Source organism: Aphis gossypii, chromosome X (assembly GCF_020184175.1).
Source record: "Aphis gossypii isolate Hap1 chromosome X, ASM2018417v2, whole genome shotgun sequence".
NCBI lineage: Eukaryota > Metazoa > Arthropoda > Insecta > Hemiptera > Aphididae > Aphis > Aphis gossypii.
The window spans coordinates 11,574,965-11,593,235 of record NC_065533.1 but is presented as its reverse complement, the minus strand read 5'-3'; the positions used below and the strand labels follow the sequence as shown (position 1 = coordinate 11,593,235).

At 35.4% G+C, this 18,271-nt stretch overlaps 1 protein-coding gene across 6 annotated transcripts in view; it reads right to left on the bottom strand.

Annotated features, from left to right (window-relative positions):
* LOC114130197 (one cut domain family member 2-like) overlaps positions 1 to 17,490 on the bottom strand; it is a 31,443-nt gene extending 13,953 nt beyond the window's left edge. The window contains exons 1-2 of one of the 6 annotated variants that reach the window (XM_027995116.2): positions 14,377 to 17,490; positions 10,226 to 10,261 (exon numbers count right to left, since the gene is read on the bottom strand). In XM_027995116.2, coding sequence (XP_027850917.1) covers positions 10,226 to 10,261; positions 14,377 to 16,399 — 2,059 coding nt within the window. In that variant the 5' untranslated portion in view covers positions 16,400 to 17,490. The remainder of the gene's footprint in view (positions 1 to 10,225; positions 10,262 to 14,376) is intronic. The other 5 variants (XM_027995124.2, XM_027995132.2, XM_050205664.1 and 2 more) reach the window with 5 other exon arrangements.
* Between the last annotated feature and the right edge of the window lie 781 nt (positions 17,491 to 18,271).

Below are 18,271 nucleotides of genomic sequence, written 5' to 3'. Positions count from 1 at the left end.
ATTATAATGAATTTATTAAATAGTTAGATTAAATTGAAAAAAAATAATTATTTATTAATAAAAAATATTTATTGATAGGAAGATAAAATGTTTTATAATAATATAATGGTATACCTATTAATTATTATTATTTGTGGGGTTCTAATTAATATAATAACATATTTATAATAATTTAATTATCGCGTGTCGATCATAGATAAACGTAGGGTTGATTTCGTACACTTCGTTAATGTGTTAAATTAAGTTGTTATTGAAACAATAAAACCATTAACGAGACAATTTCTCCCAATGATGTATACAATTCACATTTGGTTTCTCGAATATAATATTTGTTGACTCTTGCTACTTTACACTCATAATGTCTAACTGTAGGTATGAAAATAATACATTATAAATGCATTCGAATATTTATAAACAATTTAAACTTTCTATTTAATGCCTGGTGTCCTCTTAAAATAAAAAATAAAATAGATTATTGTATTTATTTTTCAATTCTACTATCCATAAATGATCTAGAAGCAATAAAAATAATGACTATGGAAGTTTAGCAAATACGTTAACTATCTAAAATGTAGCATATTTAGTAGGTGCAACTATATATTATATCAATATAATTTGACAATATGGGACTCAACAGGAACCAAGATAATCACTACATAAAATAAAAATATGTCAGGAAAATGTTCACATTCATGAATAATAATATTTAATTTATTATGAGATATAACGATATACTCCGTATGAGTACCTATCTAGCAATCTACCTACCTATTCGTACACGAATTTTAGTATGTAGGGACTATTTATGAGTGTACACTGTGTACAGTAAAAATGAAAGAGTTGAAATTCCAAGGTATAAATAATGATGAAAATAAAATATAAATTGTAGTAGAATGAGTATGCTTTGTAAAATGAATGTGAATGTATTATTTATATAGTTAAATAATTATTGTCGTATATTAAATTATTAATGTGTACAATTTAATTTAATTTTAAATTAAAACCGAAGTAAGTGCTACTTGCCTTGAAGTAGAAGACTTCTTGACCGAAATTAATAGGATCTAGGAACATTTTAAAATAAATACTGTACAGATAGACACACAAATAATAAGAAAAGTTGAGTTTTCATACTTTTGTTTAAACATTGTGTATTGATGCCATTTCCTCATCTTTATTTTAAAGCTAAGTGTAAATAGAAATATTGTAGTCCTATTTTATTACAGAACGTTACTTAAAATTTTAAAATACTATAAGTCTATGAATAATAGTATGCATATTAACATTTAAAAAACAAATATTTAGGTATTAATTGTACATTTATAGAATCTTATATTTTAAACAATAAGCGATAGATGAAATAGTATAAATTAAACACTACCGAATTTTCAATATGTATACACAATTGAGCGTAAGCTCAAAACAATCGAAGATAACGACAAAGTTACACAAATGTATATAATTTTAGATACATTTTTGAATTATTATAAAAGAATATTTCAAATTTTAAATATTTTTCGACAAACAGTTTTGTAAATTTAAAAATAATAATGTAATGAAAGATTATTTTCTTTATAAAAAAATATGCAATTTGTATTTACTTAATAAACCGTTTAAATTAAATTATATTACAAAACGTATTTTGATTGTTTTTGAAAGAAAAAAAATATTTAATGTTAATATTTATTGTTTTAAAACAGATTTTCATAAAAATTTCACCAACATTTTAGTATTTCTCTTTTTAAGTAATTTATGTAATAAATTGAGCTGTTTAAAATATTTGTAAATGGTGTATAATATAGATAATAGTATTAAAACCGTCATGAAACATTAATTAATTCCATCGTTATTATTTATACATAAAATGTTCATTGTGAATGTTTCTTAGAATATTTACTTTGTTATGATAACAGTTATACAACTGAATATCAATAGTTTTTAATCAAATATAATACTGTTAGGAAATATTTTAGCATATTAACTTTTGAAAATGGATTTTCTTTCTCATAACTTTTATAATTTATTGTATACGTAATATACAAATATTGAAATATACAGTTAGAAATTACACCGTTTCTTGGACAATTTTCTCTAAAGCTACCGACGATTTGTAAACAACGAATATTTTAATTTTTAATTTACAATTTATATTCAGTATTCAATCTTCAAGGTTATCATTAAATATAATTATCGAACATTTTCAACTCCTATCAGAAATACAGTTTAGTTTTCATATTGTATTCTCGACCAAACACAAAATACATATCATTGATAAAATAAAGACAGCTTTTGAAAGTAAAAAATATTGTACTGTTATCTTTCTAGAAAGTTCAAAAATGTTCCATCCTTCGCGGCTTCAAGGTATTTTTTAAAAATACAATCTACTTAATCAAATTGGTCTTCTTCGTATTATTTAGTTATCAATGAATCCTATCTTACTGGTCACATTTATACAGTTCGTTTTGAATTAGATCTTTCGCATGTAGCTAAAGTAATAACTGGTGTTCCTCGAGTAGTAATCAGTGTTTCTTTTCTCTATATTTTCTACTTATCTAATCAATCGACGTTCAGTTATATCTTTGTAGCCGACCATAGCAGTCACGATAATTGTTATTGTTAACCTACAGGCGCATTTAAATAATTTGGCCAATTAGTGCTAACCAAAGGTAACGAAATCAAATATGTAACATTTAATTTTTAATTACTCATGATTTGAAGTCAAAAAAGTAAATTAATTTAGTTTATGATCATTTTTAACCAACCGAGAAAACAGTTTGGTTTACAGCTTGCAACTAAATGAGACATGACGTGTTTTCATTCAAACTTTAACATGAACACGAGAAATCACTATTCGCCACCATGGTCACACATATATAGTATAATATATTGTGTACTATGACTGTTGTATCAAATTGATAAGTTGTAATTAATTATGATTTGAGGGGTCTCACACGTGCCTAACTCTGAGTATTCGTATCAGTAGCGTTCACCCATCATGAAAGTGCGGCAAACATACGCGAGAAGCCCTATCGATGCTAGAGCGTATAGAAGGGTAAATAAGCGGCTGCAGTAGGTTTTGAAGTTTCTTTCGCGTAAGCCATATAATGGTTAGTCGTTGTTTTCGTTATTTGAAATTTCATTACTGTGAACAATGTACCTTGCGTGGAGAATCGCGAAATGTTCATGTAGGAATTCAAGTAGAATAATAACAGTAGGTAATCAGCACTACACTGTTAGTAATGATGTAATTAAATAAATAATAATAATAAAAAAAAACTGGAGGGAGGAGAAAACATAAAGCACCTACTCGTGTTCAACAACCTCCCCCAACCAAATATAAGTGTATTATATCTTTAACAGGCTCTATTGACGTAAACATTAAACGTACATTGTTTGAAATACAAACGTCTAAGACAAGAGATTGAAACAAATTTCCAACTAACTTTATGAACAAAACTACACGTACTTATATTAAAAGTTTATAGTAACGATTGAGAAATTGTAATTTAAAATAATCTAAAATCACCCGTATCTATACGACAATATTGTACCCTGTATGTAAACATGTTGCGGAGAAATTTATAAACAATATTTTTTTGTATACTCGTAATATATAGAGCGAGGACTTTTAAAAATCATAAAAATCTAAAGTGCGAGTGTAGATGAAGCCAAATAAAAATGTAAATAAATAAATATTACTTTAGAATTAAAATTAAATGTTTAATCGTGTAATACTCATAGTACCATTAATATTATGCCGTTATACTACAATACAACACCGACGTAATAGTCGCGTTCGTATTATAAACATTGTGACGCTTAGCTGTTTTATTGGCCGAGAATCCTGAATTATTAGTTGGCTAATTGTTTTAGACGCACAGTATAATTAATATTCATTACGCGGAAATATTTGAACAGGTTTTAAACAAGCCGGATATGTGTACGATAATAATATACTATAATAATATGTACATATCAACCACATACCCAGTGTACAGAGCAATAATTGGCCAAATATTCTTAACTACACTTTTTCTTTAATAATTAATATTATATTCAAATCCTGATAACTTTTAAATACACTTAATGGTCATACTTTCAAATTTCCAAATACTTGGATTTTTTAAATTGTTTAAAATATGTGCAGAGTACCACCAACTTTTTATTTTTAAATGAAAATAAACAAATTTTTTTTCCTATAAATCGTTATAACCAGATGATTTTTTTTTTGAAAATGTTGTTGTTTCTAAATCATAACTCGAACGATTAGTTTTCGAGTTATTTAAATTTGAGTAGATATTGAGAATAACAGGTCCATAGTAATGAATTCTTAAAGATTTGGGAGCTATAATGATTTAAAAATGTTAATCAATATTAATCCATCAACGATTTATAATTTGTAAAAATTAGTAAGTATAATAAATACAATAAATAACATACATATTTTATATTTTTGTAAATCCATTTTTAAGGACTGTTACCCTAAAGTAAATTTATTTTAATGATTCAAAAATTACTTATTACAATTTTGATTGAAATATTTAAATAATTGAAACTATAAAAAAGATAAACTTTAAAAACTAATAAACTGAAAATTTTTAAATTCTAATGAACATGTTTGGCGAATACACGCTATTATCCGTCTAAACGTGAACTGTTAATTTGGAAGGAAAATTGAATACAAAAAAATTGACTATAAAAAACAAAAGTGATTATATTGTTGTTTTAAAAAGATAGCGATTACGAAATTCACACAGCTATTGGCACTCAAAGTCGTAACAATTATCGTGGTATTGACTTTTATTTTTAATAAAGTACATTTTACCCAACATTTGTTTTATACGAAAATATATTATACAATAAAAAGTCGTTTTTAAACTAAAACGTGAAGTATTATTTTTTTATTCACTTAAATTACATCAATATATATATATACAATAACATCAACGACCTAGTTCGTTCTTGTATTCAATTTTCGGGAAATTCTGAAAATGTAAATATTGCTACCGCGCTGTCTCTTTTTGCAATCACGCGCCGATCCACTTTCACACCGATCGAGGATTAATATCTCATTAAAACAGATCATTTTCGATTTTCAACTGATGTGAAATATAATACGCATAATATATTATATACTCATTCCTTTGTAAAACGCACCGTGCAGACACAACGCCGCGATTTACAATGTAATACGAATATATTATAACACTTCTGGACGCTCCACGGTGAACCGCGCGAGGGACGAAACCTGCAAATCCGGTATAGAACTGTTGTAGACGTCCCTTTTCGCCGAGAGCGTTGCCCACTGTTTTCGGGAGACGAACAGAGGACGTCTAACATTGATTTATCGATTCATTGTCTCCGTCCGTCATGGACGCGGCCTCGGAATCAGTCTCTGGGTCAATATCAGCGTGAATATCGACCGGTCGTACGATAAGGATAACAATTATAAAATTAATTATTATTAGTATCATCATTATTGCTACATCGCGAACGGATGTCGTACTATTAAAACAGAGCATCGAGCGTTCTCCGACGACCTATTTCTCGAGTAATAATTATTTTGAATGTGTGTGGGTGTGTTATTGTAAAATCAAAACATTGAAAAACAACGCTAAGCGTTGCACTGCAGCGGACGTTAACACGTCGTCTCGCCTTTCATTGTTTACACCGTCTCGATATTGACATGGGGTCCAAAGTCGATCTTACGAATAGTAAATTTTGACACAACGAGTGTATATTTTATGATAATATATTAATATAAGCAGAAATAACAAAATACTATGTGTGTAAGACGTTCTCTTAAGATAATGCAGCGTATTGTATATATAGGAAAGTTGTCTTGTGTAAACATAATATGTAGTCGGTCGTTCTCGTTGTGTTAGCATTAAGTAAACGTATTTTGTATGAGTTACTGCTGCACTGACGACGCTTTATTAGTTTTATGTAATGTACAAAGTGAGTTTAAAGAATTTTTTACACGATTAATATTATGCGATTGGTCCTTGCAACAAAACAAAAACAAAAAATGTCTGTATAGTAAGAAACATAAATTAACTTGCAGTAGTCCAATTATCTATATTAAAAAATACCCTTTTAACATTTTTTTTACATTTTTAAAAATTTATAAAATAATTCTAAATAGTTTTGTGTGCGGTTATTAAAATATTTGTGTATTTAAATTTAATATCCTACTATTGATTTCAAATAAGAAATTAGAAATTAAAATATTCCTGTAGATAATACGCTTTTGATATTTTATTTATAATTTTTAATTAATTATTTTCATAAGCTTATTGAATTAAAACATCGGATTGAAATTAAAAAGGTAATAAGTATGGTAAATAAACTGTCTTACCAATTATAACGTAATTTTGTCGACATTAAAAATATATGGTGTTGTAAAATTACCATTTATATATTATAAACAACCTGTTAAATTACATTATCTAAAAATAATGTAAAACAACTAACTCTGTACTAAAAATGTTGTAATATTTTATCTTTATTTGCTATTCATCATATTATATAATATATTAAACCGAACTCAGTATTTTAAGGTAGAGTAATATTTAGTTTACATTTTCACATTAAAATAAAATTAAAGCGGTGTATTATATGTATTAAACTGTAACGTCTTGAAACACTCTAGTGAAATATTTCATATAATTCAATACATAATAAATTATGCAACGGTGTTTAGGATGTTGATACGTTTTGAAAAATAGTGCCTTCGCCAACTATTATAAAACTCATTATTTTCAGAACATTCCGTAGAAGATAATAAGAAAAAAAACGAAACAAATGAGTTTTTAGGACGTACCTATAGAAATTATACAACAATTGAAACACTCATAAGTTTATACATTGTACGATGAACATGGATTAAAATGTTTTTGACAGATAATACAATCCTGTCAGGTACAGAAACATTTCTACCTGAAATTTCAAGAAAATGTAGATTAGGTAATGTAGACGAAACAGCCAGCGAGTTGTGTTGAAACATCGAAGGAATTCAGTTTAGTAGGACAAAGTACACTACTCACTGTTTGTTTCAACACAATTTTTTAATAATTTAATCAATAAAACAACGACTTTTGAAAATTGACTTCTCGAAAAGTTTACAAAATTAAAAATTTAAACCTATTTATAGCTACTAGACAGTGTAAACGTCTTACTAAAATCGATATTTGTTGGAGGTTTTTGAATTCTTTAGTATTCGTTTGTGACCAACTTACAATGAATACGATATTATATATATTTTGCTCTGAAAAAGCATCGCAAATAGTATTTACACGGAACTCTAATTTAAACAAGAGTCAAAAAGTTATTATTATTTCTCGCAATAGCAGTTTGTTTGTAATGAAATGACGTTGAAAACTTCATTCCATTCAAATGAATAATAATTACAGAATGAGAGGTTTCCATATTATTATTATAATCTCTTCGCCAAACAGTATGATTTTGCTTTATCATTGAAAACAAATGCAAACTTTGAAAGTCAATAATTTAGATACGTATTAATATATCACGTGGTTCACTAATTATAGAAATAATATTTATAATTAATAATTAGAAAACTTATTCAATTTAAAACTAAAACAATATTATGATTTTGTTAAAACAAAAAGTATTTCAATAATAGCATTGTCAAAACCATAATTGAAATAATGTGCAGAAAACAACAAAATGAGAAGTTAAGTATTAAGGTAATAAAATAATTAGATATACAGTTTATATTTAATGCTTTAAATTTAAGAAAGTTATTTATTAACAATTCTATCATTTACTGGACATTTAAATTTATCATAAGGCATTCGAAATGGGTAGCATAATAGATTGGAAACTATATAAAATATATATGTCCTGAAAAATATTATGCTTGGCTTTTGACGAATATATCGTTGCTGCTTAGTAGGCTTATTGCCCATATAATAAGCTCACATAATGTATATAAAGCATATAATCTGTATATAAAAAAAAAAAAATAATATAATAGCATTAGGTAATTATAATTATCAAATGGTATGTACGAGAATGGTCAACGTATTAACCTAATACCCCTAGGTTAGGTTAGAATAGTTTAAGAATAGGTTAGTATAGGACACAGAATTAATACTTAATCACATTTTATATACTAATAATAATCTGATTAAAACATAATAGCAATATAATTATTATAAAACACATTTTTGTACTTTTTAAATTATCCGAGCAATCAAAATTTAAGCCAACGAAATTATTCGTGACATCTATAAAAGTATAATAATATAGGAAAATAAATATTTATTATTATTTATCGTGAAACTATACATTGGATAATTTATACATTTGACAACAAAATAAAAATAATGGCGCTAAAGTAACTTATATCAGTCCTGAAGTAGACTTAAATAATTAAATAGTTCTAAATTATTACTAAAAGCATATTGTAGTAAGTTGAGGCGTTGAACAGAAGTTATATAAAAAAAAACATTTTGGAGTTTTGTTTAACGATATAATATTATAATCTTACTCGTCGATTTATAACTTTTACATTATAATTTGGTTGAATGCACAAAACTGTTTTAAATTATAATTTAATAATGTATAAATAATGTATGATAATACAAAAAATAAGAAAAAATAAATAAAGAGGAATATATAAAAATATTATGCGGCAAAACCTATATAACCCACGTTGGAAATGTCAACATTCAGTTGCCGTTTTATTTTTTCGACTAAATTCTATACAAATATTCATAAACGTTGTGCCATTGTAATGTGACATTAAAAAGTTTCGCTATTTATTAGTAGGTAATAAAATATCAATTGATAAGCTCCGTGTCAATATTTCAGTGTGTTTTTCTTCTAAATTAAATATTGCGTTTGAAAATCATAATATAAGTATTAACGTTATTAGAATTTTAAAATGACGAATAATAATAATAATAAAAAAAAAACCCTTTTCGATAAGTTTACGCTCACTGTACGTAGAGTTCCCCTATGCGTATTTGGGCGTTTGGTATTATCATTCACTTCACTCCCTTCTAAAAAGCGATGACGTCATTTTTAACAGTCCCTTTTCATAACTACGGGGGTGATGCTCTTGATGTTCGAGCGTTTGTGGTGTTGCCAACGGCGACTTTGATAATACTGACGCAGGTCACTGTCCCCGTTCGTTTTTCTCCTCGCGGTGTTTAGGTTCACTATTTTTCTAATGCGCATTTTTATTCTTCTTATTTTATTAAGTTTTATGCAAAACGATCCGGACATTAGCGTTATCGTGGGGAAATTGAACGGAATATTTACGGTATAATAACACAATGCACAGCTCTAAAACGTATCTTATCGATGAGCATCTATTCTATATTATTATTCTTATGCGTTTGCGAGGTTCAAGAACATAAATGTCTTCATCACTTAATTGATTTTAAAAATATCTATGTAAAATACCTCTATATTTTAAGAATTTAGTAATTATGAATAATAATTAGTGTCAATCGCTCAAACGCGAATTTAATTCTAATTCAAACACGCTTTTTAAAATGCATGAGTATACGTATACCTACGATAATACATTTAAATGTGTTTTCAGAGAGAGAGACATTATTATTAAATTGCATACGTATTTAATATATATGTATATATGTGGGTGTGTTAAAAATAATTATTTAACTTAATCGTAACTTGGATAATTATTTAAACAGGTTCTTCACAATGTAAAGCGACACGAATGGTTGGATTATAATATTTAAGCGATCCTCACTATTTTCATCACACACAATTTGGCAACATTTGTATAGAATACTTATTTATATGTTATGCATGACTTATGTATAATTTTATTAAGATGATAACTATTGAAAAAATGAAAACCTTCAAGAATTATGAAATTATAGAACACATAAATATTATAAACACGAGTTAAGCTCGTATTCGCGTCCTAATAAAATAACTTTCAGTCAGACATAATTAGAAATTTTATTGAAAATTATTTAATTAAATACTTCATAATTGTTTGTATCAAACAAAACTGAGTAAAATTTATAACAAATTAAAATAAATCATTTTAAAATATTTTTTATTGGTCTTAATAATATATGAAATTTTACGTGAACTGTTGCATTCCAATTACTTATTTATTTATTTTTTGCATTCATTGATTTTTATATATTTAATGGTACTTGGATGTATAATTAAATAATATGTCTATAAACTAATAATAATAAAATCAAAAGTAACTTACCTTCTAAGTCTTGACCAAGGTTAGAAGAAGAATCATCTGAAAGTTTAAAACTATAAGCTATTTTCTTTTCAAATAAACAAATTATGTTAATACATATATGAATATAATACTATTTAAGCGATAGTGTAAGACATTTTAAAAGCGAGTAAAAACAATAAATGTTATATTACAAAATAAAATAAGAAAGCCAAAACAAATAAGCAGAGTAGGTATTGAATAAAATGAAGTTCTAAATTAAAATATTGAGAATTAAAGGTAATTTGTACATTTTATGATCAGTGTAAAAAATACGAGTTTGATATTTGTTGTTTTTATCAGTTGGCGTATAATTAATATGATTTTTTTATTTAAATTAAATTAAGTTATATCTTATGATATTTTATTTATAGATTTAAAATTTATACATTATTAGGTAGCTGGTAAAAAAAAATTGAATAGGGGCAAGTTTTATATAACAGGATACTAAGGCCATTAAATAAGATGAACTTTTTCGTTCATGGTTTAATTTATTTGTAGTAATTATTATAGTTACGATGTAAAAAATATATATAATTTTTCTAAAGTTTTTGAATTTTTTTTTTATACATTTTACGATCTCGCATTGAAATTGGTATTGTATTATATTGAATATGGTGTCACATCGACGATTATTTTTTTTAAAGTGTATTAAATTACAAAAATAAATGTATGACAGCATACGTTTTTGTAGTTGATTTAATATTGACAAGTACCTATAATAAAATATGATACTTAATATATTTATAAGAAACTGAAACATTCTTAATAGTTGGTGTAACTATTTCACTCGTAGTTGTCAATATTTTCTCAACATAATATATTATTGTCCTGTTTTTTTTTTACTTTTTAATTTTCGAGGATAAAAAATGAAACACTGAATTATTTCTTACTATATTTATACGCGTATAAGTGAATTTTGTAAATGCCTTGGATTCACATAGCATGTGAAATGCACTTATACGTGTATAATGATATTGAATTAAAAGGCGTGAAAGATTTTAAGGAGAAAAATTATTTTACAAATCTGGATTAACATACGTTGCTAATAATAAAAACACTAATAGTAATAATAATAAATAATAATCATAATAATAATGACGGGTTAAGTAAATTATGAAATTAAATAAATCATCGGATCGGACTATGATTCAATTTCCATAATCCGAGCAAGTTTATATTCAATTGGTATTAAACTATTATATTATTGTGTATAGGTAAATAGGTAGGTAAATGAATCGTGATAAACATAATATAATACAAGCATTTAACATTTGATAAGATAAACAAATTCATTATTTTTTTAGGCATGCTAATGATTTCTAATTATTATATAGTTTTTATACACATTATGAGTTTATTATTTATGGAAATGTACAAATACATTTCTACGTATAAAATAAGACGATTATTCACGGATATTTTATACCGAATTGATTACATTTATAGGGTAAAACATTATTAATGCCTACATTCAGTGGCCCTTATAAATAATAAATAATAGTCGGAATTCGTGATCATTGTTATCTCGCGAAAGACATATGAAGTTAGTTTTTTTTTTTTTGAAACTGCTGTATAAGTTAATCACTATTTACGACGAACAAGAGATTTGATCCCACCAACGACGGGTAAAACAAATCTAAAATATTATAAATCGGGAAATATGTAAATATTCTAAGTTATCTATATTTTATGTTTGTAAATTATATCTCCTCGGCGATATTTTTTTTATCCAATCCACTGTATCTAACTTTATAAAAAAATATTTTATAGTTTTATAAAATAATAGTAAAATTTAAATTTCGTATAAAATTTGATTGCGCATTACGATCCAGCGTTTATGATGGTACAGTCCTCGACGAATTTGCCGCGAAACAGCAATGTACGTACATAAATACACGCATTGATAATAATATAATACCTAAACGGTCTGAGGGTTTCACACTGATATTACGCGCATATAATATTATGATAAAATAAAAATGCACTCTGCGTGATCGTTAGTCACACGGAAAATATACGTTTGAAAATAAATTAGAAATTCCGAAAACCAGACGACGACGACGACGATGACGACCGACCTCGATAACGGCAATATAACAATAATAAATTTTATAACGACGTGTCGCTCGTGATGGTACCTCCATTCGTTCGCCGTGAAATGTGACCCGTCTATGCATAATATCATATTATTATTATTATTATTATGACGATGACGCGGGCGTGCAGCACATTGCACGGTGTACACGGTGAAATTATAATAATAATAATATTATTATTATTAATAATATCCTTTACAGAGCACCTGTCTTAACGGATAGAGCACGAAACGCGAGCAATGTCGGTGTACGGATAAACAGCGTGCGAGAGTGCGTGCGAGGGAATGGGACGGAGCGAGAGACGCCCCGGCGCGGTGTAACGGATATACGGGAACCACGACAGCTATATACGATGATATTATATTTATATATTATTGCGTTTAAATATCTTCCGGTCACGTATTGTCGTATACATCCGTACGTCGCAGTATCGATGTACATTTTGTGTCGCCCGTAAGACTTCCGGACGCCGTCGGCGGCATCGTCGTCGCCGTAATAGCTATACCTATATAATACCTACTGTGTCGCGTATATTTTTTTTTCGGGTTTCGTCGACGGTGCGGCACCGAAAAACTATATGCGTTTTCCGAACGACCGCGGGCACTTCAATATGCCATATGGTCACACGTCATGTATTTGGCCATATGGGTACCTATCCGGGTTGGGGACGCACGCGTCAAACAGCGAGGGGAGTTTCTGAAGCTCAAGGTCCACGAAAAAAATGATTGAAATTGTCCTCGAAAAATGAATTGAAAAAATGTACAAATCAAAACGGGTAGGTACCTACATAATAAGTTTAAAGAGAACAAATCATACGGAACGGTACGTTGGAAAACTTTCGATCCACCGGCTGCACGGGGGAGGGAAAATGGATACGAGTACAATTGGTAATATAACAACGGTCGCAATTCAATTCACTAGCGTGCGTATAATGTAGTGATGTAAGTTACCAAAGGCGGATGCGTAAATACGCGTAAAGCAGACCCAAGTCGGCATTACGGATTGAATTTTTTATTTACAACAATACATAAATACCGTTTATTTTTTTGTTATTATTATTATTAATTATTATTGTTGTTGTGATTTTCATTTTTATTATAAACTTTTATGATGTGTACGTTTTTCGAATTTTTTATACGAAAAATAAAAAAAGCGATACGACTCGTTATGTTTTATAGATTACACCTTACGGTTGCATAATTATATAGGTATTGCAGTCCACCCGGGACTGCAGGAAACAAAACGTTACGAACGTATACTGTATTAGGTAGCCTCCACTGGCAAGTCGTCGCACCACTAAGTGGCGAAAATATTCGAACCTCCACTGGTCGCAACCGAAACGGGTTAAACGGTCACCGCTGGAAAGTGTCGTTAGAATATTACGTCCGCTTTGGGCCGAAGCGGCAGCTGGTGCTCGCCGTCCTCGGTGCCGACGCGGAAAGCAATCGTCGAGCACTCTCGCGGTGCACTACCAGATGGTGGCGGTGATGGTTGACCAAAGTGGTTGTTAAGTGGGGTAGGGGGGCTGCTGTAAAGGGGAGGGGATGGGGGTAAAAGAGCGTACCTATTTGGCGTGCAAAGCGATAGTATAATATACATAAGTATTGTTATATGCGAATAGGTCGCTAAAACTCGAATTCGACAACGACGTATACGCACGTCGCCATGGAAATATGGAAAAATATAAAATATCATTACGTTTCGGATCGTCGAGCGGGGCTGAATCGGGCCGAAATGAAACCAATAATGATCGCAATATTCGTGAAAAAAGCGTTTTCAAACGCTACACACACACACACAAACGCAAACACACGAGCGTGGCGGCAGAAGAATAATAATAAATCGATAACCACGTGTTGTGTGCGTGCGGCAGCTGCGGCGGCGTGCGTATAATACAATAATAATATAAAATAACAACGTCAATAATAATTATGCGTGTTCGATCGGCTGTTAATCATTTCAACATTATACTACTTATATATTATTATAATTAGTAATAATCGTAATAATAATATTATTTATCGTGTGTGTATATACCGTGCGTACCTGCCAAGCGGAGGGCCGACATCCTCTGGAATTCGGGTTCCTGGAGCCACTTCCACATGCGGCGGAACGTCTCCCGACCGGATTTCAGCTTGGACCAGGGCTTGGGGTTGCGGAGCAGGTCGGACAGCGTGCCCTGCGATCGGCACAGTACCCGTTGCGCGAATATCGCTTGCGGTATGCTGTACCGTTTCAGCTCGGCGCTGATACGCTGCGCCAGCTCTTTGGTGTTGATTTCCTCCATGTCGGAACCGCTGCCGTTCGACCCGGACGCCGACGACGCGTTCTGCACCAGCACCGTGGTGGTGGTGGTGATCGATTGCGTCTTGATCAACGTGGTCTGCTGCTGCTGCTGCTGTTGCAGTTGCTGCTGCTGCTGGTGCATCATCTGCATCCTCTGCGAGTGGTCGGGCGGCGAGGGCGAGGACGTGGTGACCACCACCTCCTGGGGCTGTATGATGGGGTGTATGACCAGGGACGGCGAGTGCCGAGGAGACACGACCACGCCACCGCCCCGGCCAGGGTGCGGCGTGATGGTGGTCAGCCCGTTGACGTTGGACAGCGTGGTGGTGCCGCCGTAACTGGACATGGGCGGCGAGTGCAGCGACCCCGAGTTTTGGCTCAGGTCGGGGCTGTGCATCGGGTTGCCCGACCGGCCGCCGCCGCCGGGTCCGATCTGCGTGTACGGCGAGTCGTAGCAGCTGTTGGGCGACGACATGCTCTTCTGCGGCGAGTTGCAGATGCCTCCGCCGCCTCCACCGCCTCCGCCGCCGTTTTGACTGTACGACGCGCTCTGCGGCGATATCGGCGAGCCCTGTTGGGGCGGCATGTGGTGCATGTGCGTGGGCGAATAGTGGTTGGGCGAATGCATGCCCATCTTGTCGTACGTGTACGGGCTGTTGACCACCATGCCCATACCGCCGATGTTGTTCTGCATGACCGTGAACGAACCGGACACGTTGTTCGAGTGACCGTACACGAACTTGTCGGACATGGTCGATATGGGCGGCAGCGGTTGTAGCGGCGTGAGCGTGGCGTACGACGAGTTGGGGCTGTAACCGGGCGGCGACATTCTGCCGTTGACCGACGTCAGAGTCTGGTATGTGGGTTCGGGCTGTTGCTGTTGCTGTTGCTGTTGCTGCTGTGGCTGTTGCTGTTGCTGTTGCTGCTGCTGCTGCTGCTGGTGGTGCAGCTGGAGCACGCTGTTGTTGCCGGTCCCGGAACCGGCGCCGCGATGGTAGTCTTGTGACTCGATCATACCGGCCACGCTGACGGAATGTCTGGGGTTGAGTCTGGACGATCGGTTGGCCCGGTCTTCGTCCGGATGGTGAACGATCACGGTGATGGTGCTCTCGGGCGGTTTACCGTCTTCGACGATGACGCCGCCGCTTCCTCCTCCGCCTCCGCCGCCGCCACCGCAGCCACCTCTGACCACGACCGTACCGCCCACGCCACGGCGACTGCCTCCACCGTTACTCTCGATGGGCGATCGGTCGGCGTTTTGGTGATGGTGTTGCTGCTGCTGTTGGTGCGGGTGGTGTTGGTTTTGGTGGTGTTGTTGGTGATGGTGGGCTTGGTGGTGCTGCTGGTTCTGGTGGTGCTGCTGCTGGTGTTGGTGGCCACGGTTGTTCTGCTGCTGCTGTTGCTGGTGGTGGTGGTGGTGTTGCTGCTGTTGCTGCTGTTGGTGGTGGTGGTTGTTGTGTTCGTTGTGTTCGTTGTGGTCGTTGTGGTCGTCGTCGTTTTCTTCGTCCAAGTCGTCGTCGTCCAGGTCGTCGTCCGAGTCCTCGTCGTGCTGGACGGGCCGCGAACAACGTGCATGGCAAACGATCCTGCTGGCGGGCTGCGATCGCGGCACTCGCGTGATGCACAGTTCGCGTGTCGGTGGCGGCTCGGCGACGGGGCACGCGGACTGCCGACCGGCGTCGACGTGCGCCCTCACGTCTTGTGGCGAATCGATTGACTCGACCACTACTTCGTTGAGCGGCGACTCTGGCGCCATGTTGTGAACGTTTTCCATCCGGCGAAGAACGCTCGCCGGCTCCGCGTGTCTCGTACTGTCGTCACGCGCCGCGCGAGGGCACAAACGCTCCGTAAGAACCACTCTCTGTCACTCTCAGTGACCGTCGTCCCGTGCGCAATGTGTACGCATACGACGAGTACCACGGTATAAGGTCACCACGTGTACGCGGCGCGAAAAAAAAAAATTTACGATTATCAGAAGACTGTGTGTCCGACCGGTTGTGTCGGTATGTGCGGGCGCACACGCACTATTCGGCGGTCCGCCGGTGCCGGAGGAACAACAACGACATCGGTGCGGCGGCGGTGTCCGAAAACATTTCGCGCGCGCTGCTTCCTACGCGGCGTGTGACGGTGGTTTCGCGCTCGTCAGATGCGCGTCGTCGTGGTCGTCGGTGGCGGCGTTGGTGGCGTCGTCGTCGGCGGTGGCGTGCGCGCGCGCCTTACCGGCGTCGTGTGGGTTGCGCGCGAAATCGGCGGCGACCACTGCCGCGTTCCGCTACTACTGGAAATCCATTGGCGAAATTCATTAAGACCGATCGATAGACGCGAAAACACGATTCCGACTGGATCCGATAACAATTAACGATTCCGCAACGGTATTGACGGCACGGGACGGGCGCCGCGACTACCCGGCAACGGCGACGGGTGCATGTCTCGTCGTCACCCCACGCGTTCACCGTATACACACTTTTCCGGTGCCCGTAAAGCTCGCGTAGGTGCGCGACACCGACAACACCGCTGAAACGACTCGCGTCCGACACACGATATTACTATATTTATTTAATAATAGATGTACGGATATTTATATAAAATAATATTATTTGGAAAAGACTACGAGTTTTTATCGAAACGTACCCTATATCATACAAGTAACTACTACTACTACGGTTAGCGGGTATCGAGCGCGGTTCGACCGTGACACACTGCAGCGGCGGACGTGTGTGCGCTGTCGCAGACCGCTTCGATCGGCCGATGGATCGCTATTGAAGCGCCGCGTGATATCGTATTTGGGATTTACACGCGATATCGTATTATTCGCGTGCGTACTGCTGCAGTGCACGCGGCGGAAGCGACACGCGGACAACGACGTCTCTCGTTCCGTATATATTATAATAATGCGCGTCGAGTTATTATTTTTATTATTTTTTATTTTTTTCATTACGCACACACCACGCGTACTGTTTTCCGGGGGCTTGTTATTATTTCCACCCCCACCCCAAGCCGTTTTGCCACCCTCCCGCCACCGTCGCCACCACCACCCCGACGACGGCCCCTGCAGCACGCGGCGTCACGTCCCCTACACATATCATTATATTATTATATATATATATATACATATATTATAATACGATGTCATGTCGCTCTGCTCCGGCTCTCTCGGCCGGCGCGGCCAAAGCGCGCCGGGCGGCTTGGGCCGGAGTTAGCCGGCGGCACGACGCGCCGAGCAATATATTGATCCGTTTCGGTGGGTAATTGAGCGCCGACGAAAAACCGAGTCGTCGGCGGCGGCGGCGGATAGTCGCCGCGGATCGTGGGCGGGGGTATGCCGGGGCGCGCGGGCCGACGAAACCCTCCCGCCGACGCCGCAGCGGGGGCAACACGGTGCGCGCGCGCCGCACCTCACACTCGACGGGCGGCGGGCGAGGGGCGTTCACCCTATCGTCGTGTGTGCAGCTGGACACGCGGGGCGACCGTCACACACACACCGCCATGTCGCACGCAATATTATAATACTCGTCGCGCGGAGGGTTGTCCGCAATAATATTGTACACACGCGGATATTGTGTCGTGCTGTGCGTGTTCGTGCGTGCGCGCGTGTGCCGGTGCAGTGGCGAGTCTGGTCGCGTCCCCACGGTGGCGCGCGCACGCG